This window comes from Phyllobates terribilis, unplaced genomic scaffold (genome assembly GCF_046119375.1).
Source record: "Phyllobates terribilis strain yellow unplaced genomic scaffold, ASM4611937v1 Scaffold_8__6_contigs__length_399053987, whole genome shotgun sequence".
NCBI classification, from domain to species: domain Eukaryota; kingdom Metazoa; phylum Chordata; class Amphibia; order Anura; family Dendrobatidae; genus Phyllobates; species Phyllobates terribilis.
In genome coordinates this window covers 393,161,514-393,189,074 of record NW_027362768.1, presented here as the reverse complement: position 1 = coordinate 393,189,074, position 27,561 = coordinate 393,161,514, and the positions used below count along the sequence as shown (strand labels likewise).

The following is a 27,561-nucleotide window of genomic DNA, read 5'->3' as shown; positions in this document are numbered from 1 at the left end:
TTCTGGGAAAGAGACACAATGTGTGAGATCCATATGTTAAAGAGGCAGAAAAGTGGAAGTAACACCTTTAGAGGTCTCCTCATAGTAAAACTGGACAATTGCAGTTAGATACTTTGTCTCCGGGGTCCAGGGGACCATATTAGGGTCTGCATTGATCCGATATTTATGGGAGATATATTTTTGGCATCGGAGCAAAATAATGTATTCACTCACTTCACCATAAGGCGATTCTAACCCCTTCAACTTAATAACGTACAGATGGATGATGCTATCCATGCCATGTTTAATCTCTATAGACAGATATTGTCGTCATGTTTCATCTCTATAGACAGATATTGTCGTCATGTTTCTTATCACAAATTTATCTACCACTTGGGACCTCCAGGGGTGAAGATATCTTGGAAATTGGTGATCTCATGGAGTTCTGAAGGACCCTGTACATCCCACAATCAGCCCCAACATGAGCTCATCGAGGGGAGGGATGTGGGCGCAGCATTGAGCTAATAAAAATGAAAGTTTAGGTCTCTGTCTTTAGTCATTTGGTAAGACATAGTTCACTGTAGGTTCTGAGACATTTCCGTGACATCAGGTTTAGTAATTTTCTTTAGTTGTTCCTTTTTATTTTATGTAATTGTATATATCGTATTGTTTTGTTCTCATTTTGTATCATCTTTGTATATTTTGGATATGACCAGATGAGCGGTCAGTGATTGGGGTTGCCGGTGGGTGTCGTACCCTGGTGGAGGCGCGGGCGCGAGTTACTAAGTCATTGGACGCTTGCAAAGCCTTTGTTTCTGGATGCCCGTATGAGACTGAGCGCCAGCCATTTCTTGCTTTTTATCTGAAGAATTGTGGAAACCTGTGACATGGAGGATGGAGGATGGAGGAGGGTCGGGTCCGAGTGGATGTGCACAGCACCGATCCCACAGGGTTAGGGTTAGGGTTAGGGTACTCGCGGCACCGGTCACAGAATCGCACTTTTATTTAGATATTTACAGAGGATTTTGTGTTAAGATTTTGTGTTCTCTGCTGTCAGTTCTGCGCCTATCCTGCAGGTGTCACTGTTCCCACGCTCAGAGCTTCGGTGACACCTGCAGGCTACATTCAGTAATGCAAGCGGAAAATCTCAGAACGAATGACAAACGGAAAATCACAATCTACCGCCGAGAACATCCATCATCTTCTCTGAGTTGTAGTGAAGGGCGACAGCAGGGACATCCATCATAACCAGCGTCTTTCCCCGGTGTGGCTGTTAAAGAGATATTCACGACCGGAAACTGCGAAGAAACAACAAATGTGTTACGTGGAGATGGGAGGCGCCAAACATGGCGGAAACAAAAGCCGGACGAAGACTTACCTGGATCTTGTGCTCGACCGTCAAACTGCTGGAGTTAGAGAGAAAAAAAGAAGTCACAGCCGAGAAAAGCCACAGGCCCCTCCCCCACCGTCCGTCCGCCACAGGACCCTCCCCCACCGTCCGTCCGCCACAGGCCCCTCCCCCACCGTCCGCCCGCCACAGGACCCTCCCCCACCGTCCGTCCGTCCGACACAGGCCCCTCCCCCACCGTCCGTCAGACACAGGCCCCTCCCCCACCGTCCGTCAGACACAGGCCCCTCCCCCACCGTCCGTCAGACACAGGCCCCTCCCCCACCGTCCGTCAGACACAGGCCCCTCCCCCACCGTCCGTCAGACACAGGCCCCTCCCCCACCGTCCGTCAGACACAGGCCCCTCCCCCACCGTCCGTCCGTCCGCCACAGGCCCCTCCCCCACCGTCCGTCCGTCCGCCACAGGCCCCTCCCCCACCGTCTGTCCGCCCGCCACAGGCCCCTCCCCCACAGGTCCATCCCCCATCGTCCGTCCGCCACAGGTCCCTCCCCCACCGTCCGTCCGTCCGCCACAGGTCCCCTCCCCCACCGTCCGTCCGCCACAGGACCCTCCCCCACCGTCCGTCCGCCACAGGCCCCTCCCCCACCGTCCGTCCGCCACAGGACCCTCCCCCACCGTCCGTCCGTCCGACACAGGCCCCTCCCCCACCGTCCGTCCGACACAGGCCCCTCCCCCACCGTCCGTCCGACACAGGCCCCTCCCCCACCGTCCGTCAGACACAGGCCCCTCCCCCACCGTCCGTCAGACACAGGCCCCTCCCCCACCGTCCGTCCGTCAGACACAGGCCCCTCCCCCACCGTCCGTCCGTCAGACACAGGCCCCTCCCCCACCGTCCGTCCGTCAGACACAGGCCCCTCCCCCACCGTCCGTCCGACACAGGCCCCTCCCCCACCGTCCGTCCGTCAGACACAGGCCCCTCCCCCACCGTCCGTCCGTCCGACACAGGCCCCTCCCCCACCGTCCGTCCGTCCGCCACAGGCCCCTCCCCCACCGTCCGTCCGTCCGCCACAGGCCCCTCCCCCACCGTCCGCCACAGGTCCGTCCCCCATCGTCCGTCCGCCACAGGTCCCCTCCCCCACCGTCCGTCCGTCCGCCACAGGTCCCCTCCCCCACCGTCCGTCCGTCCGCCACAGGTCCCCTCCCCCACCGTCCGTCCGTCCGCCACAGGTCCCCTCCCCCACCGTCCGTCCGTCCGCCACAGGTCCCCTCCCCCACCGTCCGTCCGTCCGCCACAGGTCCCCTCCCCCACCGTCCGTCCGTCCGCCACAGGTCCCCTCCCCCACCGTCCGTCCGTCCGCCACAGGTCCCCTCCCCCACCGTCCGTCCGTCCGCCACAGGTCCCCTCCCCCACCGTCCGTCCGTCCGCCACAGGTCCCCTCCCCCACCGTCCGTCCGTCCGCCACAGGTCCCCTCCCCCACCGTCCGTCCGTCCGCCACAGGTCCCCTCCCCCACCGTCCGTCCGTCCGCCACAGGTCCCCTCCCCCACCGTCCGTCCGTCCGCCACAGGTCCCCTTCCCCACCGTCCGTCCGCCACAGGCCCCTCCCCCACCGTCTGTCCGCCACAGGCCCCTCCCCCACCGTCTGTCCGCCACAGGCCCCTCCCCCACCGTCCGTCCGTCCGCCACAGGTCCCCTCCCCCACCGTCCGTCCGTCACAGGCCCCTCCCCCACCGTCTGTCCGCCACAGGCCCCTCCCCCACCGTCTGTCCGCCACAGGCCCCTCCCCCACCGTCCGTCCGCCACAGGCCCCTCCCCCACCGTCCGCCACAGGCCCCTCCCCCACCATCCGCCACAGGCCCCTCCCCCACCGTCAGTCCGCCACAGTCCCCTCCCCCACCGTCAGTCCGCCACAGGTCCCCTCCCCCACCGTCAATCCGCCACAGGTCCCCCCCCCCCCCCACCGTCCGTCAGCCACAGGTCCCCCCCACCGTCAATCCGCCACAGGCCCCTCCCCCACCGTCAGTCCGCCACAGGTCCCCTCCCCCACCGTCAGTCCGCCACAGGCCCCTCCCCCACCGTCCGTCCGCCACAGGCCCCTCCCCCACAGTCCGTCAGCCACAGGCCCCTCCCCCACTATCACAACACTGACACCCTCTCATTATCCTGCAGAGCCCTCCATCTTCCAGAGTTATTGGTCTTTTAACCTCTTCCATACCAGGCTCAGGGGGCTCACGGGGGCAATGTCCTTCTTCTCCTTGGCAGGTGGGGGCTGGTTCGGGGCTTCATTTTTTGTGACTGAACTGTAACCAAAACACATGAGAGAGGTGGTCACAGCTCCGCCCCTTCTGGTCACATGGCATGGGGGAGGGAGGTGACTTCTGGGTCCTCACCTGTCGGGCAGCAGCGGCTGCGTAATCTCCGGGGTGCCCGGAGTCCAGAACGAGGGTCTAGAAAAGAGAAGAGATGTCACCAGTGATGTCACCGCTGTATTATATGACAGGTGGAGGTCAGTGATGTCACCGCTGTATTATATGACAGGTGGAGGTCAGTGATGTCACCGCTGTATTATATGACAGGTGGAGGTCAGTGATGTCACCGCTGTATTATATGACAGGTGGAGGTCAGTGATGTCACCGCTGTATTATATATGACAGGTGGAGGTCAGTGATGTCACCGCTGTATTATATAACAGGTGGAGGTCAGTGATGACACCGCTGTATTATATAACAGGTGGAGGTCAGTGATGACACCGCTGTATTATATGACAGGTGGAGGTCAGTGATGTCACCGCTGTATTATATATGACAGGTGGAGGTCAGTGATGTCACCAGTGATGTCACCGCTGTATTATATGACAGGTGGAGGTCAGTGATGTCACCGCTGTATTATATAACAGGTGGAGGTCAGTGATGTCACCGCTGTATTATATATGACAGGTGGAGGTCAGCGATGTCACCGCTGTATTATATAACAGGTGGAGGTCAGTGATGTCACCGCTGTATTATATATGACAGGTGGAGGTCAGTGATGTCACCGCTGTATTATATGACAGGTGGAGGTCAGCGATGTCACCGCTGTATTATATAACAGGTGGAGGTCAGTGATGTCACCACTGTATTATATAACAGGTGGAGGTCAGTGATGTCACCGCTGTATTATATAACAGGTGGAGGTCAGTGATGTCACCGCTGTATTATATATGACAGGTGGAGGTCAGTGATGTCACCGCTGTATTATATAACAGGTGGAGGTCAGTGATGTCACCGCTGTATTATATGACAGGTGGAGGTCAGTGATGTCACCGCTGTATTATATGACAGGTGGAGGTCAGCGATGTCACCAGTGATGTCACCGCTGTATTATATGACAGGTGGAGGTCAGCGATGTCACCGCTGTATTATATGACAGGTGGAGGTCAGCGATGTCACCGCTGTATTATATGACAGGTGGAGGTCAGCGATGTCACCGCTGTATTATATGACAGGTGGAGGTCAGCGATGTCACCGCTGTATTATATGACAGGTGGAGGTCAGCGATGTCACCGCTGTATTATATGACAGGTGGAGGTCAGCGATGTCACCGCTGTATTATATGACAGGTGGAGGTCAGCGATGTCACCGCTGTATTATATGACAGGTGGAGGTCAGCGATGTCACCGCTGTATTATATGACAGGTGGAGGTCAGCGATGTCACCGCTGTATTATATGACAGGTGGAGGTCAGCGATGTCACCGCTGTATTATATGACAGGTGGAGGTCAGCGATGTCACCGCTGTATTATATGACAGGTGGAGGTCAGCGATGTCACCGCTGTATTATATGACAGGTGGAGGTCAGCGATGTCACCGCTGTATTATATGACAGGTGGAGGTCAGCGATGTCACCGCTGTATTATATGACAGGTGGAGGTCAGTGATGTCACCGCTGTATTATATGACAGGTGGAGGTCAGTGATGTCACCGCTGTATTATATGACAGGTGGAGGTCAGTGATGTCACCGCTGTATTATATGACAGGTGGAGGTCAGCGATGTCACCGCTGTATTATATGACAGGTGGAGGTCAGAGATGTCACCGCTGTATTATATGACAGGTGGAGGTCAGTGATGTCACCGCTGTATTATATGACAGGTGGAGGTCAGTGATGTCACCGCTGTATTATATATGACAGGTGGAGGTCAGTGATGACACCGCTGTATTATATGACAGGTGGAGGTCAGTGATGTCACCGCTGTATTATATGACAGGTGGAGGTCAGTGATGTCACCGCTGTATTATATGACAGGTGGAGGTCAGCGATGTCACCGCTGTATTATATGACAGGTGGAGGTCAGCGATGTCACCGCTGTATTATATGACAGGTGGAGGTCAGCGATGTCACCGCTGTATTATATGACAGGTGGAGGTCAGCGATGTCACCGCTGTATTATATGACAGGTGGAGGTCAGCGATGTCACCGCTGTATTATATGACAGGTGGAGGTCAGTGATGTCACCGCTGTATTATATGACAGGTGGAGGTCAGCGATGTCACCGCTGTATTATATATGACAGGTGGAGGTCAGTGATGTCACCGCTGTATTATATGACAGGTGGAGGTCAGTGATGACACCGCTGTATTATATGACAGGTGGAGGTCAGTGATGTCACCGCTGTATTATATGACAGGTGGAGGTCAGTGATGTCACCGCTGTATTATATGACAGGTGGAGGTCAGTGATGTCACCGCTGTATTATATGACAGGTGGAGGTCAGCGATGTCACCGCTGTATTATATGACAGGTGGAGGTCAGTGATGACACCGCTGTATTATATGACAGGTGGAGGTCAGTGATGTCACCGCTGTATTATATATGACAGGTGGAGGTCAGTGATGTCACCGCTGTATTATATGACAGGTCGAGGTCAGTGATGTCACCGCTGTATTATATGACAGGTGGAGGTCAGTGATGTCACCGCTGTATTATATGACAGGTGGAGGTCAGTGATGACACCGCTGTATTATATGACAGGTGGAGGTCAGTGATGACACCGCTGTATTATATGACAGGTGGAGGTCAGTGATGTCACCGCTGTATTATATGACAGGTGGAGGTCAGTGATGTCACCGCTGTATTATATGACAGGTGGAGGTCAGCGATGTCACCGCTGTATTATATGACAGGTGGAGGTCAGTGATGTCACCACTGTATTATATATGACAGGTGGAGGTCAGTGATGTCACCGCTGTATTATATGACAGGTGGAGGTCAGTGATGTCACCGCTGTATTATATGACAGGTGGAGGTCAGCGATGTCACCGCTGTATTATATGACAGGTGGAGGTCAGTGATGTCACCGCTGTATTATATGACAGGTGGAGGTCAGTGATGTCACCGCTGTATTATATATGACAGGTGGAGGTCAGTGATGTCACCGCTGTATTATATGACAGGTGGAGGTCAGCGATGTCACCGCTGTATTATATGACAGGTGGAGGTCAGTGATGTCACCGCTGTATTATATGACAGGTGGAGGTCAGTGATGTCACCGCTGTATTATATATGACAGGTGGAGGTCAGTGATGTCACCGCTGTATTATATGACAGGTGGAGGTCAGTGATGTCACCGCTGTATTATATGACAGGTGGAGGTCAGTGATGTCACCGCTGTATTATATGACAGGTGGAGGTCAGTGATGTCACCGCTGTATTATATATGACAGGTGGAGGTCAGCGATGTCACCGCTGTATTATATGACAGGTGGAGGTCAGCGATGTCACCGCTGTATTATATGACAGGTGGAGGTCAGTGATGTCACCGCTGTATTATATGACAGGTGGAGGTCAGTGATGTCACCGCTGTATTATATGACAGGTGGAGGTCAGTGATGTCACCGCTGTATTATATGACAGGTGGAGGTCAGTGATGTCACCGCTGTATTATATATGACAGGTGGAGGTCAGTGATGTCACCGCTGTATTATATATGACAGGTGGAAGTCAGTGATGTCACCGCTGTATTATATGACAGGTGGAGGTCAGTGATGTCACCGCTGTATTATATATGACAGGTGGAGGTCAGCGATGTCACCGCTGTATTATATGACAGGTGGAGGTCAGTGATGTCACCGCTGTATTATATGACAGGTGGAGGTCAGCGATGTCAGCGCTGTATTATATGACAGGTGGAGGTCAGCGATGTCACCGCTGTATTATATATGACAGGTGGAGGTCAGCGATGTCACCGCTGTATTATATGACAGGTGGAGGTCAGTGATGTCACCGCTGTATTATATGACAGGTGGAGGTCAGTGATGTCACCGCTGTATTATATATGACAGGTGGAGGTCAGTGATGTCACCGCTGTATTATATGACAGGTGGAGGTCAGGGATGTCACCGCTGTATTATATGACAGGTGGAGGTCAGTGATGTCACCACTGTATTATATGACAGGTGGAGGTCAGCGATGTCACCGCTGTATTATATGACAGGTGGAGGTCAGTGATGTCACCACTGTATTATATGACAGGTGGAGGTCAGTGATGACACCGCTGTATTATATATGACAGGTGGAGGTCAGTGATGTCACCGCTGTATTATATGACAGGTGGAGGTCAGCGATGTCACCGCTGTATTATATGACAGGTGGAGGTCAGTGATGACACCGCTGTATTATATGACAGGTGGAGGTCAGTGGTGTCACCAGTGATGTCACCGCTGTATTATATGACAGGTGGAGGTCAGTGATGTCACCGCTGTATTATATGACAGGTGGAGGTCAGTGATGACACCGCTGTATTATATGACAGGTGGAGGTCAGTGATGTCACCGCTGTATTATATGACAGGTGGAGGTCAGTGATGTCACCGCTGTATTATATGACAGGTGGAGGTCAGTGATGTCACCGCTGTATTATATATGACAGGTGGAGGTCAGCGATGTCACCGCTGTATTATATGACAGGTGGAGGTCAGCGATGTCACCGCTGTATTATATGACAGGTGGAGGTCAGTGATGTCACCGCTGTATTATATGACAGGTGGAGGTCAGTGATGTCACCGCTGTATTATATGACAGGTGGAGGTCAGTGATGTCACCGCTGTATTATATATGACAGGTGGAGGTCAGCGATGTCACCGCTGTATTATATGACAGGTGGAGGTCAGCGATGTCACCGCTGTATTATATGACAGGTGGAGGTCAGTGATGACACCGCTGTATTATATATGACAGGTGGAGGTCAGCGATGTCACCGCTGTATTATATGACAGGTGGAGGTCAGTGATGACACCGCTGTATTATATATGACAGGTGGAGGTCAGTGATGTCACCGCTGTATTATATATGACAGGTGGAGGTCAGTGATGTCACCGCTGTATTATATGACAGGTGGAGGTCAGTGATGTCACCGCTGTATTATATGACAGGTGGAGGTCAGTGATGTCACCGCTGTATTATATGACAGGTGGAGGTCAGTGATGTCACCGCTGTATTATATATGACAGGTGGAGGTCAGCGATGTCACCGCTGTATTATATGACAGGTGGAGGTCAGTGATGTCACCGCTGTATTATATGACAGGTGGAGGTCAGCGATGTCAGCGCTGTATTATATGACAGGTGGAGGTCAGTGATGTCACCGCTGTATTATATAACAGGTGGAGGTCAGCGATGTCACCGCTGTATTATATGACAGGTGGAGGTCAGTGATGTCACCGCTGTATTATATGACAGGTGGAGGTCAGTGATGTCACCGCTGTATTATATGACAGGTGGAGGTCAGTGATGTCACCGCTGTATTATATGACAGGTGGAGGTCAGCGATGTCACCGCTGTATTATATGACAGGTGGAGGTCAGTGATGTCACCGCTGTATTATATATGACAGGTGGAGGTCAGTGATGTCACCGCTGTATTATATATGACAGGTGGAGGTCAGTGATGTCACCGCTGTATTATATGACAGGTGGAGGTCAGTGATGTCACCGCTGTATTATATGACAGGTGGAGGTCAGTGATGTCACCGCTGTATTATATGACAGGTGGAGGTCAGTGATGTCACCGCTGTATTATATGACAGGTGGAGGTCAGTGATGTCACCGCTGTATTATATGACAGGTGGAGGTCAGTGATGTCACCGCTGTATTATATGACAGTTGGAGGTCAGTGATGTCACCGCTGTATTATATATGACAGGTGGAGGTCAGTGATGTCACCGCTGTATTATATGACAGGTGGAGGTCAGCGATGTCACCGCTGTATTATATATGACAGGTGGAGGTCAGTGATGTCACCGCTGTATTATATGACAGGTGGAGGTCAGTGATGTCACCGCTGTATTATATGACAGGTGAAGGTCAGTGATGTCACCGCTGTATTATATATGACAGGTGGAGGTCAGTGATGTCACCGCTGTATTATATGACAGGTGGAGGTCAGTGATGTCACCGCTGTATTATATATGACAGGTGGAGGTCAGTGATGTCACCGCTGTATTATATGACAGGTGGAGGTCAGTGATGTCACCGCTGTATTATATATGACAGGTGGAGGTCAGTGATGTCACCGCTGTATTATACATGACAGGTGGAGGTCAGTGATGTCATCGCTGTATTATATATGACAGGTGGAGGTCAGTGATGACACCGCTGTATTATATGACAGGTGGAGGTCAGTGATGACACCGCTGTATTATATGACAGGTGGAGGTCAGTGATGTCACCGCTGTATTATATGACAGGTGGAGGTCAGTGATGTCACCGCTGTATTATATGACAGGTGGAGGTCAGTGATGTCACCAGTGATGTCACCGCTGTATTATATATGACAGGTGGAGGTCAGTGATGTCACCGCTGTATTATATGACAGGTGGAGGTCGGTGATGTCACCGCTGTATTATATATGACAGGTGGAGGTCAGCGATGACACCGCTGTATTATATGACAGGTGGAGGTCGGTGATGTCACCGCTGTATTATATGACAGGTGGAGGTCAGTGATGTCACCGCTGTATTATATGACAGGTGGAGGTCAGCGATGTCACCGCTGTATTATATGACAGGTGGAGGTCAGCGATGTCACCGCTGTATTATATGACAGGTGGAGGTCAGTGATGTCACCGCTGTATTATATGACAGGTGGAGGTCAGTGATGTCACCGCTGTATTATATGACAGGTGGAGGTCAGTGATGTCACCGCTGTATTATATGACAGGTGGAGGTCAGTGATGTCACCGCTGTATTATATGACAGGTGGAGGTCAGTGATGTCACCGCTGTATTATATGACAGGTGGAGGTCAGTGATGTCACCGCTGTATTATATGACAGGTGGAGGTCAGCGATGTCACCGCTGTATTATATGACAGGTGGAGGTCAGCGATGTCACCGCTGTATTATATGACAGGTGGAGGTCAGTGATGTCACCGCTGTATTATATGACAGGTGGAGGTCAGCGATGTCACCGCTGTATTATATGACAGGTGGAGGTCAGTGATGTCACCGCTGTATTATATGACAGGTGGAGGTCAGTGATGACACCGCTGTATTATATATGACAGGTGGAGGTCAGTGATGACACCGCTGTATTATATATGACAGGTGGAGGTCAGTGATGTCACCGCTGTATTATATGACAGGTGGAGGTCAGTGATGACACCGCTGTATTATATATGACAGGTGGAGGTCAGTGATGTCACCGCTGTATTATATGACAGGTGGAGGTCAGTGATGTCACCGCTGTATTATATATGACAGGTGGAGGTCAGTGATGTCACCGCTGTATTATATGACAGGTGGAGGTCAGTGATGTCACCGCTGTATTATATATGACAGGTGGAGGTCAGCGATGACACCGCTGTATTATATGACAGGTGGAGGTCAGTGATGTCACCGCTGTATTATATGACAGGTGGAGGTCGGTGATGTCACCGCTGTATTATATATGACAGGTGGAGGTCAGTGATGACACCGCTGTATTATATGACAGGTGGAGGTCAGTGATGTCACCGCTGTATTATATATGACAGGTGGAGGTCAGTGATGTCACCGCTGTATTATATGACAGGTGGAGGTCAGTGATGTCACCGCTGTATTATATATGACAGGTGGAGGTCAGTGATGACACCGCTGTATTATATGACAGGTGGAGGTCAGTGATGTCACCGCTGTATTATATGACAGGTGGAGGTCGGTGATGTCACCGCTGTATTATATGACAGGTGGAGGTCAGTGATGTCACCGCTGTATTATATGACAGGTGGAGGTCAGTGATGTCACCGCTGTATTATATGACAGGTGGAGGTCAGTGATGTCACCGCTGTATTATATATGACAGGTGGAGGTCAGCGATGTCACCGCTGTATTATATGACAGGTGGAGGTCAGTGATGTCACCGCTGTATTATATGACAGGTGGAGGTCAGTGATGTCACCGCTGTATTATATGACAGGTGGAGGTCAGTGATGTCACCGCTGTATTATATGACAGGTGGAGGTCAGTGATGTCACCGCTGTATTATATGACAGGTGGAGGTCAGTGATGTCACCGCTGTATTATATGACAGATGGAGGTCAGTGATGTCACCGCTGTATTATATATGACAGGTGGAGGTCAGCGATGTCACCGCTGTATTATATGACAGGTGGAGGTCAGTGATGTCACCGCTGTATTATATGACAGGTGGAGGTCAGCGATGTCACCGCTGTATTATATGACAGGTGGAGGTCAGTGATGTCACCGCTGTATTATATATGACAGGTGGAGGTCAGTGATGTCACCGCTGTATTATATGACAGGTGGAGGTCAGTGATGTCACCGCTGTATTATATGACAGGTGGAGGTCAGTGATGACACCGCTGTATTATATATGACAGGTGGAGGTCAGTGATGTCACCGCTGTATTATATGACAGGTGGAGGTCAGTGATGTCACCACTGTATTATATATGACAGGTGGAGGTCAGTGATGTCACCGCTGTATTATATGACAGGTGGAGGTCAGCGATGACACCGCTGTATTATATAACAGGTGGAGGTCAGCGATGTCACCGCTGTATTATATAACAGGTGGAGGTCAGCCATGTCACCGCTGTATTATATGACAGGTGGAGGTCAGCGATGACACCGCTGTATTATATGACAGGTGGAGGTCAGTGATGTCACCGCTGTATTATATGACAGGTGGAGGTCAGCGATGTCACCGCTGTATTATATGACAGGTGGAGGTCAGTGATGACACCGCTGTATTATATGACAGGTGGAGGTCAGTGATGACACCGCTGTATTATATAACAGGTGGAGGTCAGTGATGTCACCGCTGTATTATATATGACAGGTGGAGGTCAGTGATGTCACCGCTGTATTATATGACAGGTGGTGGTCAGCGATGTCACCGCTGTATTATATATGACAGGTGGAGGTCAGTGATGTCACCGCTGTATTATATGACAGGTGGAGGTCAGTGATGTCACCGCTGTATTATATGACAGGTGGAGGTCAGTGATGTCACCGCTGTATTATATGACAGGTGGAGGTCAGTGATGTCACCGCTGTATTATATATGACAGGTGGAGGTCAGTGATGTCACCGCTGTATTATATGACAGGTGGAGGTCAGTGATGTCACCGCTGTATTATATATGACAGGTGGAGGTCAGTGATGACACCGCTGTATTATATAACAGGTGGAGGTCAGCGATGTCACCGCTGTATTATATGACAGGTGGAGGTCAGTGATGACACCACTGTATTATATGACAGGTGGAGGTCAGTGATGTCACCGCTGTATTATATATGACAGGTGGAGGTCAGTGATGTCACCGCTGTATTATATGACAGGTGGAGGTCAGTGATATCACCGCTGTATTATATATGACAGGTGGAGGTGAGTGATGACACCGCTGTATTATATGACAGGTGGAGGTCAGTGATGACACCGCTGTATTATATAACAGGTGGAGGTCAGCGATGTCACCGCTGTATTATATAACAGGTGGAGGTCAGCCATGTCACCGCTGTATTATATGACAGGTGGAGGTCAGTGATGTCACCGCTGTATTATATGACAGGTGGAGGTCAGTGATGTCACCGCTGTATTATATGACAGGTGGAGGTCAGTGATGTCACCGCTGTATTATATGACAGGTGGAGGTCAGTGATGTCACCGCTGTATTATATGACAGGTGGAGGTCAGTGATGTCACCGCTGTATTATATGACAGGTGGAGGTCAGTGATGTCACAGCTGTATTATATGACAGGTGGAGGTCAGTGATGTCACCGCTGTATTATATGACAGGTGGAGGTCAGTGATGTCACCGCTGTATTATATGACAGGTGGAGGTCAGTGATATCACCGCTGTATTATATATGACAGGTGGAGGTGAGTGATGACACCGCTGTATTATATGACAGGTGGAGGTCAGTGATGACACCGCTGTATTATATAACAGGTGGAGGTCAGCGATGTCACCGCTGTATTATATAACAGGTGGAGGTCAGCCATGTCACCGCTGTATTATATGACAGGTGGAGGTCAGTGATGTCACCGCTGTATTATATATGACAGGTGGAGGTCAGTGATGTCACCGCTGTATTATATGACAGGTGGAGGTCAGCGATGTCACCGCTGTATTATATGACAGGTGGAGGTCAGTGATGTCACAGCTGTATTATATATGACAGGTGGAGGTCAGCGATGTCACCGCTGTATTATATATGACAGGTGGAGGTCAGCGATGACACCGCTGTATTATATAACAGGTGGAGGTCAGCGATGTCACCGCTGTATTATATATGACAGGTGGAGGTCAGTGATGTCACCGCTGTATTATATGACAGGTGGAGGTCAGTGATGTCACCGCTGTATTATATGACAGGTGGAGGTCAGTGATGTCACCGCTGTATTATATAACAGGTGGAGGTCAGCGATGACACCGCTGTATTATATGACAGGTGGAGGTCAGTGATGTCACCGCTGTATTATATGACAGGTGGAGGTCAGTGATGTCACCGCTGTATTATATGACAGGTGGAGGTCAGTGATGTCACCGCTGTATTATATAACAGGTGGAGGTCAGTGATGTCACCGCTGTATTATATAACAGGTGGAGGTCAGCGATGACACCGCTGTATTATATGACAGGTGGAGGTCAGCGATGTCACAGCTGTATTATATATGACAGGTGGAGGTCAGCGATGTCACCGCTGTATTATATATGACAGGTGGAGGTCAGCGATGTCACCGCTGTATTATATGACAGGTGGAGGTCAGTGATGTCACCGCTGTATTATATAACAGGTGGAGGTCAGCGATGTCACAGCTGTATTATATGACAGGTGGAGGTCAGCGATGTCACCGCTGTATTATATGACAGGTGGAGGTCAGCGATGTCACCGCTGTATTATATGACAGGTGGAGGTCAGTGATGTCACCGCTGTATTATATGACAGGTGGAGGTCAGTGATGTCACCGCTGTATTATATATAACAGGAGGAGGTCAGTGATGTCACCGCTGTATTATATATAACAGGAGGAGGTCAGTGATGTCACCGCTGTATTATATATAACAGGAGGAGGTCAGTGATGTCACCGCTGTATTATATATAACAGGTGGAGGTCAGTGATGTCACCGCTGTATTATATGACAGGTGGAGGTCAGTGATGTCACCGCTGTATTATATGACAGGTGGAGGTCAGTGATGTCACCGCTGTATTATATGACAGGTGGAGGTCAGTGATGTCACCGCTGTATTATATGACAGGTGGAGGTCAGTGATGTCTCCGCTGTATTATATGACAGATGGAGGTCAGTGATGTCACCACTGTATTATATGACAGGTGGAGGTCAGTGATGTCACCGCTGTATTATATGACAGGTGGAGGTCAGTGATGTCACCGCTGTATTATATGACAGATGGAGGTCAGCGATGTCACCGCTGTATTATATGACAGGTGGAGGTCAGTGATGTCTCCGCTGTATTATATGACAGATGGAGGTCAGTGATGTCACCGCTGTATTATATGACAGGTGGAGGTCAGCGATGTCACCGCTGTATTATATGACAGGTGGAGGTCAGTGATGTCACCGCTGTATTATATGACAGGTGGAGGTCAGTGATGTCACCGCTGTATTATATGACAGGTGGAGGTCAGTGATGTCACCGCTGTATTATATGACAGGTGGAGGTCAGCGATGTCACCGCTGTATTATATGACAGGTGGAGGTCAGTGATGTCACCGCTGTATTATATGACAGGTGGAGGTCAGTGATGTCACCGCTGTATTATATGACAGGTGGAGGTCAGCGATGTCACCGCTGTATTATATGACAGGTGGAGGTCAGCGATGTCACCGCTGTATTATATGACAGGTGGAGGTCAGTGATGTCACCGCTGTATTATATGACAGGTGGAGGTCAGTGATGTCACCGCTGTATTATATATGACAGGTGGAGGTCAGTGATGACACCGCTGTATTATATGACAGGTGGAGGTCAGCGATGTCACCGCTGTATTATATGACAGGTGGAGGTCAGTGATGTCACCGCTGTATTATATGACAGGTGGAGGTCAGCGATGTCACCGCTGTATTATATGACAGGTGGAGGTCAGCGATGTCACCGCTGTATTATATGACAGGTGGAGGTCAGTGATGTCACCGCTGTATTATATGACAGGTGGAGGTCAGTGATGTCACCAGTGATGTCACCGCTGTATTATATGACAGGTGGAGGTCAGTGATGACACCGCTGTATTATATGACAGGTGGAGGTCAGTGATGTCACCAGTGATGTCACCGCTGTATTATATATGACAGGTGGAGGTCAGCGATGTCACCGCTGTATTATATGACAGGTGGAGGTCAATGATGTCACCGCTGTATTATATAACAGGTGGAGGTCAGTGATATCACCGCTGTATTATATGACAGGTGGAGGTCAGTGATGTCACCGCTGTATTATATAACAGGTGGAGGTCAGCGATGTCACTGCTGTATTATATGACAGGTGGAGGTCAATGATGTCACCGCTGTATTATATATGACAGGTGGAGGTCGGTGATGTCACCGCTGTATTATATATGACAGGTGGAGGTCAGTGATGTCACCGCTGTATTATATATAACAGGTGGAGGTCAGTGATGACACCGCTGTATTATATATGACAGGTGGAGGTCAGTGATGTCACCGCTGTATTATATATAACAGGTGGAGGTCAGTGATGTCACCGCTGTATTATATATGACAGGTGAAGGTCAGTGATGTCACCGCTGTATTATATGACAGGTGGAGGTCAATGATGTCACCGCTGTATTATATATGACAGGTGGAGGTCGGTGATGTCACCGCTGTATTATATATGACAGGTGGAGGTCAGTGATGTCACCGCTGTATTATATGACAGGTGGAGGTCAGTGATGACACCGCTGTATTATATATGACAGGTGGAGGTCAGTGATGTCACCGCTGTATTATATATGACAGGTGAAGGTCAGTGATGTCACCGCTGTATTATATATGACAGGTGAAGGTCAGTGATGTCACCGCTGTATTATATGACAGGTGGAGGTCAGTGATATCACCACTGTATTATATATGACAGGTGGAGGTCAGTGATGTCACCGCTGTATTATATATGACAGGTGGAGGTCAGTGATGACACTGCTGTATTATATATGACAGGTGGAGGTCAGTGATGACACCGCTGTATTATATATGACAGGTGGAGGTCAGTGATGTCACCGCTGTATTATATAACAGGTGGAGGTCAGTGATGTCACCGCTGTATTATATATGACAGGTGGAGGTCAGTGATGTCACCGCTGTATTATATATGACAGGTGGAGGTCAGTGATGACACCGCTGTATTATATATGACAGGTGGAGGTCAGTGATGACACCGCTGTATTATATGACAGGTGGAGGTCAGTGATGTCACCGCTGTATTATATATGACAGGTGGAGGTCAGTGATGACACCGCTGTATTATATGACAGGTGGAGGTCGGCGATGTCACCGCTGTATTATATGACAGGTGGAGGTCAGTGATGTCACCGCTGTATTATATGACAGGTGGAGGTCAGTGATGTCACCGCTGTATTATATAACAGGTGGAGGTCAGTGATGTCACCGCTGTATTATATAACAGGTGGAGGTCAGTGATGTCACCGCTGTATTATATGACAGGTGGAGGTCAGTGATGACACCGCTGTATTATATAACAGGTGGAGGTCAGTGATGTCACCGCTGTATTATATAACAGGTGGAGGTCAGTGATGTCACCGCTGTATTATATGACAGGTGGAGGTCAGCGATGTCACCGCTGTATTATATGACAGGTGGAGGTCAGTGATGTCACCGCTGTATTATATGACAGGTGGAGGTCAGTTATGTCACCGCTGTATTATATGACAGGTGGAGGTCAGTGATGTCACCGCTGTATTATATGACAGGTGGAGGTCAGTGATGTCACCGTTGTATTATATGACAGGTGGAGGTCAATGATGTCACCGCTGTATTATATGACAGGTGGAGGTCAGTGATGTCACCAGTGATGTCACCGCTGTGTTATATATGACAGGTGGAGGTCAGCGATGTCACCGCTGTATTATATGACAGGTGGAGGTCAGTGATGTCACCACTGTATTATATATGACAGGTGGAGGTCAGTGATGTCACCGCTGTATTATATGACAGGTGGAGGTCAGTGATGTCACCGCTGTATTATATAACAGGTGGAGGTCAGTGATGTCACCGCTGTATTATATAACAGGTGGAGGTCAGTGATGTCACCGCTGTATTATATGACAGGTGGAGGTCAGCGATGTCACCGCTGTATTATATGACAGGTGGAGGTCAGTGATGACACCGTTGTATTATATGACAGGTGGAGGTCAGTGATGTCACCGCTGTATTATATGACAGGTGGAGGTCAGTGATGTCACCGCTGTATTATATGACAGGTGGAGGTCAGTGATGTCACCGCTGTATTATATGACAGGTGGAGGTCAATGATGTCACCGCTGTATTATATGACAGGTGGAGGTCAGTGATGTCACCGCTGTGTTATATATGACAGGTGGAGGTCAGCGATGTCACCGCTGTATTATATGACAGGTGGAGGTCAGTGATGTCACCACTGTATTATATATGACAGGTGGAGATCAGTGATGACACCGCTGTATTATATGACAGGTGGAGGTCAGTGATGACACCGCTGTATTATATGACAGGTGGAGGTCAGTGATGTCACCGCTGTATTATATGACAGGTGGAGGTCAGCGATGTCACCGCTGTATTATATGACAGGTGGAGGTCAGTGATGTCAGCGCTGTATTATATGACAGGTGGAGGTCAGTGATGTCACCGCTGTATTATATGACAGGTGGAGGTCAGTGATGTCACCACTGTATTATATATGACAGGTGGAGGTCAGTGATGTCACCGCTGTATTATATGACAGGTGGAGGTCAGTGATGTCACCGCTGTATTATATATGACAGGTGGAGGTCAGTGATGACACCGCTGTATTATATGACAGGTGGAGGTCAGCGATGTCACCGCTGTATTATATGACAGGTGGAGGTCAGTGATGTCACCGCTGTATTATATGACAGGTGGAGGTCAGCGATGTCACCGCTGTATTATATGACAGGTGGAGGTCAGTGATGTCACCGCTGTATTATATGACAGGTGGAGGTCAGTGATGTCACCAGTGATGTCACCGCTGTATTATATGACAGGTGGAGGTCAGTGATGACACCGCTGTATTATATGACAGGTGGAGGTCAGTGATGTCACCAGTGATGTCACCGCTGTATTATATATGACAGGTGGAGGTCAGCGATGTCACCGCTGTATTATATGACAGGTGGAGGTCAATGATGTCACCGCTGTATTATATAACAGGTGGAGGTCAGTGATATCACCGCTGTATTATATGACAGGTGGAGGTCAGTGATGTCACTGCTGTATTATATGACAGGTGGAGGTCAATGATGTCACCGCTGTATTATATGACAGGTGGAGGTCAGTGATGTCACCAGTGATGTCACCGCTGTATTATATATGACAGGTGGAGGTCAGTGATGTCACCGCTGTATTATATGACAGGTGGAGGTCAATGATGTCACCGCTGTATTATATGACAGGTGGAGGTCAGTGATGTCACCAGTGATGTCACCGCTGTATTATATATGACAGGTGGAGGTCAGCGATGTCACCGCTGTATTATATGACAGGTGGAGGTCAATGATGTCACCGCTGTATTATATAACAGGTGGAGGTCAGTGATATCACCACTGTATTATATGACAGGTGGAGGTCAATGATGTCACCGCTGTATTATATAACAGGTGGAGGTCAGTGATATCACCGCTGTATTATATGACAGGTGGAGGTCAGCGATGTCACCGCTGTATTATATGACAGGTGGAGGTCAGTGATATCACCGCTGTATTATATGACAGGTGGAGGTCAGTGATGTCACCGCTGTATTATATGACAGGTGGAGGTCAGTGATGTCACCGCTGTATTATATGACAGGTGGAGGTCAGTGATGTCACCACTGTATTATATGACAGGTGGAGGTCAGTGATGTCACCGCTGTATTATATGACAGGTGGAGGTCAGTGATGTCACCGCTGTATTATATGACAGGTGGAGGTCAATGATGTCACCGCTGTATTATATAACAGGTGGAGGTCAGTGATGTCACCGCTGTATTATATGACAGGTGGAGGTCAGTGATGTCACCACTGTATTATATGACAGGTGGAGGTCAGTGATGTCACCACTGTATTATATGACAGGTGGAGGTCAATGATGTCACCGCTGTATTATATGACAGGTGGAGGTCAATGATGTCACCGCTGTATTATATGACAGGTGGAGGTCAGTGATGTCACCGCTGTATTATATATGACAGGTGGAGGTCAGTGATATCACCGCTGTATTATATATGACAGGTGGAGGTCAGTGATGTCACCGCTGTATTATATATGACAGGTGGAGGTCAGTGATATCACCGCTGTATTATATATGACAGGTGGAGGTCAGTGATGTCACCGCTGTATTATATATGACAGGTGGAGGTCAGTGATATCACCGCTGTATTATATATGACAGGTGGAGGTCAGTGATGTCACCGCTGTATTATATATGACAGGTGGAGGTCAGTGATATCACCGCTGTATTATATATGACAGGTGGAGGTCAGTGATATCACCGCTGTATTATATATGACAGGTGGAGGTCAGTGATGTCACCGCTGTATTATATATGACAGGTGGAGGTCAGTGATATCACCGCTGTATTATATATGACAGGTGGAGGTCAGTGATGTCACCGCTGTATTATATGACAGGTGGAGGTCAGTGATGTCACCACTGTATTATATGACAGGTGGAGGTCAGTGATGTCACCACTGTATTATATGACAGGTGGAGGTCAGTGATGTCACCGCTGTATTATATGACAGGTGGAGGTCAGTGATGTCACCGCTGTATTATATGACAGGTGGAGGTCAGTGATGTCACCGCTGTATTATATGACAGGTGGAGGTCAGTGATGTCACCGCTGTATTATATGACAGGTGGAGGTCAATGATGTCACCGCTGTATTATATGACAGGTGGAGGTCAGTGATGTCACCGCTGTATTATATGACAGGTGGAGGTCAGTGATGTCACCGCTGTATTATATAACAGGTGGAGGTCAGTGATGTCACCGCTGTATTATATAACAGGTGGAGGTCAGTGATGTCACCGCTGTATTATATGACAGGTGGAGGTCAGTGATGTCACCGCTGTATTATATATGACAGGTGGAGGTCAGTGATATCACCACTGTATTATATATGACAGGTGGAGGTCAGTGATGTCACCGCTGTATTATATGACAGGTGGAGGTTAGTGATGACACCGCTGTATTATATGACAGGTGGAGGTCAGTGATGTCACCGCTGTATTATATATGACAGGTGGAGGTCAGTGATATCACCACTGTATTATATAACAGGTGGAGGTCAGTGATGTCACCGCTGTATTATATAACAGGTGGAGGTCAGTGATGTCACCGCTGTATTATATGACAGGTGGAGGTCAGTGATGTCACCGCTGTATTATATGACAGGTGGAGGTCAGTGATGTCACCGCTGTATTATATATGACAGGTGGAGGTCAGTGATATCACCACTGTATTATATAACAGGTGGAGGTCAGTGATGTCACCGCTGTATTATATGACAGGTGGAGGTTAGTGATGACACCGCTGTATTATATGACAGGTGGAGGTCAGTGATGTCACCGCTGTATTATATGACAGGTGGAGGTCAGTGATGTCACCGCTGTATTATATAACAGGTGGAGGTCAGTGATGTCACCGCTGTATTATATAACAGGTGGAGGTCAGTGATGTCACCGCTGTATTATATGACAGGTGGAGGTCAGTGATGTCACCGCTGTATTATATATGACAGGTGGAGGTCAGTGATATCACCACTGTATTATATATGACAGGTGGAGGTCAGTGATGTCACCGCTGTATTATATGACAGGTGGAGGTCAGTGATGTCACCGCTGTATTATATAACAGGTGGAGGTCAGTGATGTCACCGCTGTATTATATGACAGGTGGAGGTCAGTGATGTCACCGCTGTATTATATATGACAGGTGGAGGTCAGTGATATCACCACTGTATTATATATGACAGGTGGAGGTCAGTGATGTCACCGCTGTATTATATAACAGGTGGAGGTCAGTGATGTCACCGCTGTATTATATGACAGGTGGAGGTCAGTGATGTCACCGCTGTATTATATATGACAGGTGGAGGTCAGTGATATCACCACTGTATTATATATGACAGGTGGAGGTCAGCGATGTCACCGCTGTATTATATGACAGGTGGAGGTCAGTGATGTCACCGCTGTATTATATAACAGGTGGAGGTCAGTGATGTCACCGCTGTATTATATAACAGGTGGAGGTCAGTGATGTCACCGCTGTATTATATGACAGGTGGAGGTCAGTGATGTCACCGCTGTATTATATATGACAGGTGGAGGTCAGTGATATCACCACTGTATTATATATGACAGGTGGAGGTCAGTGATGTCACCGCTGTATTATATGACAGGTGGAGGTCAGTGATGTCACCGCTGTATTATATGACAGGTGGAGGTCAGTGATGTCACCGCTGTATTATATATGACAGGTGGAGGTCAGTGATGTCACCGCTGTATTATATAACAGGTGGAGGTCAGTGATGTCACCGCTGTATTATATATGACAGGTGAAGGTCAGTGATGTCACCGCTGTATTATATATGACAGGTGGAGGTCAGTGATATCACCACTGTATTATATATGACAGGTGGAGGTCAGTGATGTCACCGCTGTATTATATATGACAGGTGGAGGTCAGTGATGACACCGCTGTATTATATATGACAGGTGGAGGTCAGTGATGTCACCGCTGTATTATATATGACAGGTGAAGGTCAGTGATGTCACCGCTGTATTATATATGACAGGTGGAGGTCAGTGATATCACCACTGTATTATATATGACAGGTGGAGGTCAGTGATGTCACCGCTGTATTATATGACAGGTGGAGGTCAGTGATGTCACCGCTGTTTTATATGACAGGTGGAGGTCAGTGATGTCACCGCTGTATTATATGACAGGTGGAGGTCAGTGATGTCACCGCTGTTTTATATGACAGGTGGAGGTCAGTGATGTCACCGCTGTATTATATGACAGGTGGAGGTCAGTGATATCACCGCTGTATTATATGACAGGTGGAGGTCAGTGATGTCACCGCTGTATTATATATGACAGGTGGAGGTCAGTGATGACACCACTGTATTATATATGACAGGTGGAGGTCAGTGATGACACTGCTGTATTATATATGACAGGTGGAGGTCAGTGATGACACCGCTGTATTATATATGACAGGTGGAGGTCAGTGATGTCACCGCTGTATTATATAACAGGTGGAGGTCAGTGATGTCACCGCTGTATTATATATGACAGGTGGAGGTCAGTGATGTCACCGCTGTATTATATATGACAGGTGGAGGTCAGTGATGACACCGCTGTATTATATATGACAGGTGGAGGTCAGTGATGACACCGCTGTATTATATGACAGGTGGAGGTCAGTGATGTCACCGCTGTATTATATATGACAGGTGGAGGTCAGTGATGACACCGCTGTATTATATGACAGGTGGAGGTCGGCGATGTCACCGCTGTATTATATGACAGGTGGAGGTCAGTGATGTCACCGCTGTATTATATGACAGGTGGAGGTCAGTGATGTCACCGCTGTATTATATGACAGGTGGAGGTCAGTGATGTCACCGCTGTATTATATAACAGGTGGAGGTCAGTGATGTCACCGCTGTATTATATGACAGGTGGAGGTCAGTGATGTCACCGCTGTATTATATGACAGGTGGAGGTCAGTGATGACACCGCTGTATTATATAACAGGTGGAGGTCAGTGATGTCACCGCTGTATTATATAACAGGTGGAGGTCAGTGATGTCACCGCTGTATTATATGACAGGTGGAGGTCAGCGATGTCACCGCTGTATTATATGACAGGTGGAGGTCAGTGATGACACCGTTGTATTATATGACAGGTGGAGGTCAGTGATGTCACCGCTGTATTATATGACAGGTGGAGGTCAGTGATGTCACCGCTGTATTATATGACAGGTGGAGGTCAGTGATGTCACCGCTGTATTATATGACAGGTGGAGGTCAGTGATGTCACCGCTGTATTATATGACAGGTGGAGGTCAGTGATGTCACCGTTGTATTATATGACAGGTGGAGGTCAATGATGTCACCGCTGTATTATATGACAGGTGGAGGTCAGTGATGTCACCGCTGTATTATATGACAGGTGGAGGTCAGTGATGTCACCGCTGTATTATATGACAGGTGGAGGTCAGTGATGTCACCGCTGTATTATATGACAGGTGGAGGTCAGTGATGTCACCGCTGTATTATATATGACAGGTGAAGGTCAGTGATGTCACCGCTGTATTATATATGACAGGTGGAGGTCAGTGATATCACCACTGTATTATATATGACAGGTGGAGGTCAGTGATGTCACCGCTGTATTATATATGACAGGTGGAGGTCAGTGATGACACCACTGTATTATATATGACAGGTGGAGGTCAGTGATGTCACCGCTGTATTATATGACAGGTGGAGGTCAGTGATGTCACCGTTGTATTATATGACAGGTGGAGGTCAATGATGTCACTGCTGTATTATATGACAGGTGGAGGTCAGTGATGTCACCAGTGATGTCACCGCTGTGTTATATGACAGGTGGAGGTCAGTGATGTCACCGCTGTATTATATATGACAGGTGGAGGTCAGCGATGTCACCGCTGTATTATATGACAGGTGGAGGTCAGTGATGTCACCAGTGATGTCACCGCTGTATTATATGACAGGTGGAGGTCAGTGATGTCACCGCTGTATTATATATGACAGGTGGAGGTCAGCGATGTCACCGCTGTATTATATGACAGGTGGAGGTCAGTGATGTCACCGTTGTATTATATGACAGGTGGAGGTCAATGATGTCACCGCTGTATTATATGACAGGTGGAGGTCAGTGATGTCACCAGTGATGTCACCGCTGTGTTATATATGACAGGTGGAGGTCAGCGATGTCACCGCTGTATTATATGACAGGTGGAGGTCAGTGATGTCAGCGCTGTATTATATGACAGGTGGAGGTCAGTGATGTCACCGCTGTATTATATGACAGGTGGAGGTCAGTGATGTCACCACTGTATTATATATGACAGGTGGAGGTCAGTGATGTCACCGCTGTATTATATGACAGGTGGAGATCAGTGATGTCACCGCTGTATTATATAACAGGTGGAGGTCAGTGATGTCACCGCTGTATTATATGACAGGTGGAGGTCAGCGATGTCACCGCTGTATTATATGACAGGTGGAGGTCAGTGATGTCAGCGCTGTATTATATGACAGGTGGAGGTCAGTGATGTCACCGCTGTATTATATGACAGGTGGAGGTCAGTGATGTCACCGCTGTATTATATGACAGGTGGAGGTCAGTGATGTCACCGCTGTATTATATGACAGGTGGAGGTCAGTGATGACACCGCTGTATTATATGACAGGTGGAGGTCAGTGATGTCACCGCTGTATTATATGACAGGAGGAGGTCAGTGATGACACCGCTGTATTATATAACAGGTGGAGGTCAGTGATGTCACCGCTGTATTATATGACAGGTGGAGGTCAGTGATGTCACCGCTGTATTATATGACAGGTGGAGGTCAGCGATGTCACCGCTGTATTATATGACAGGTGGAGGTCAGCGATGTCACCGCTGTATTATATGACAGGTGGAGGTCAGCGATGTCACCGCTGTATTATATGACAGGTGGAGGTCAGCGATGTCACCGCTGTATTATATGACAGGTGGAGGTCAGTGATGTCACCGCTGTATTATATGACAGGTGGAGGTCAGTGATGACACCGCTGTATTATATGACAGGTGGAGGTCAGTGATGACACCGCTGTATTATATGACAGGTGGAGGTCAGTGATGTCACCGCTGTATTATATATGACAGGTGGAGGTCAGTGATGTCACCGCTGTATTATATATGACAGGTGGAGGTCAGTGATGTCACCGCTGTATTATATGACAGGTGGAGGTCAGTGATGTCAGCGCTGTATTATATGACAGGTGGAGGTCAGTGATGTCAGCGCTGTATTATATATGACAGGTGGAGGTCAGTGATGTCAGCGCTGTATTATATGACAGGTGGAGGTCAGTGATGTCAGCGCTGTATTATATATGACAGGTGGAGGTCAGTGATGTCAGCGCTGTATTATATGACAGGTGGAGGTCAGCGATGTCACCGCTGTATTATATGACAGGTGGAGGTCAGTGATGTCACCGCTGTATTATATGACAGGTGGAGGTCAGTGATGTCACCGCTGTATTATATGACAGGTGGAGGTCAGTGATGTCACCGCTGTATTATATGACAGGTGGAGGTCAGTGATGTCACCACTGTATTATATATGACAGGTGGAGGTCAGTGATGTCACCGCTGTATTATATGACAGGTGGAGGTCAGTGATGTCACCGCTGTATTATATGACAGGTGGAGGTCAGTGATGTCACCGCTGTATTATATGACAGGTGGAGGTCAGTGATGACACCGCTGTATTATATGACAGGTGGAGGTCAGTGATGTCACCGCTGTATTATATGACAGGTGGAGGTCAGTGATGTCACCGCTGTATTATATGACAGGTGGAGGTCAGTGATGTCACCGCTGTATTATATATGACAGGTGGAGGTCAGTGATGTCACCGCTGTATTATATATGACAGGTGGAGGTCAGTGATGTCACCGCTGTATTATATAACAGGTGGAGGTCAGTGATGTCACCAGTGATGTCACCGCTGTATTATTTGACAGGTGGAGGTCAGTGATGTCACCGCTGTATTATATGACAGGTGGAGGTCAGTGATATCACCACTGTATTATATATGACAGGTGGAGGTCAGCGATGTCACCGCTGTATTATATGACAGGTGGAGGTCAGCGATGTCACCGCTGTATTATATGACAGGTGGAGGTCAGTGATGTCACCGCTGTATTATATGACAGGTGGAGGTCAGTGATGTCACCACTGTATTATATGACAGGTGGAGGTCAGTGATGACACCGCTGTATTATATGAAAGGTGGAGGTCAGTGATGTCACCAGCGATGTCACCGCTGTATTATATGACAGGTGGAGGTCAGTGATGTCACCGCTGTATTATATATGACAGGTGGAGGTCAGTGATGTCACCGCTGTATTATATATGACAGGTGGAGGTCAGTGATGTCACCACTGTATTATATATGACAGGTGGAGGTCAGCGATGTCACCGCTGTATTATATATGACAGGTGGAGGTCAGTGATATCACCACTGTATTATATATGACAGGTGGAGGTCAGTGATGTCACCGCTGTATTATATGACAGGTGGAGGTCAGTGATGTCACCGCTGTATTATATGACAGGTGGAGGTCAGTGATGTCACCGCTGTATTATATGACAGGTGGAGGTCAGCGATGTCACCGCTGTATTATATGAAAGGTGGAGGTCAGTGATGTCACCGCTGTATTATATATGACAGGTGGAGGTCAGTGATGTCACCACTGTATTATATATGACAGGTGGA

At 48.7% G+C, this 27,561-nt stretch overlaps 1 protein-coding gene across 1 annotated transcript in view; it reads right to left on the bottom strand.

Moving 5' to 3' along the window:
• Positions 1–590: 590 nt before the first annotated feature.
• Positions 591–27,561, bottom strand: part of CDHR4 (cadherin related family member 4) — a 338,602-nt gene continuing 311,631 nt past the window's right edge. Inside the window, exons 16-19 of the mRNA XM_073645213.1 lie at positions 3,719–3,775; positions 3,544–3,628; positions 1,358–1,385; positions 591–1,277 (exon numbers count right to left, since the gene is read on the bottom strand). Of these exons, the coding sequence (XP_073501314.1) occupies positions 1,222–1,277; positions 1,358–1,385; positions 3,544–3,628; positions 3,719–3,775 (226 nt within the window). The 3' untranslated portion in view covers positions 591–1,221. The remainder of the gene's footprint in view (positions 1,278–1,357; positions 1,386–3,543; positions 3,629–3,718; positions 3,776–27,561) is intronic.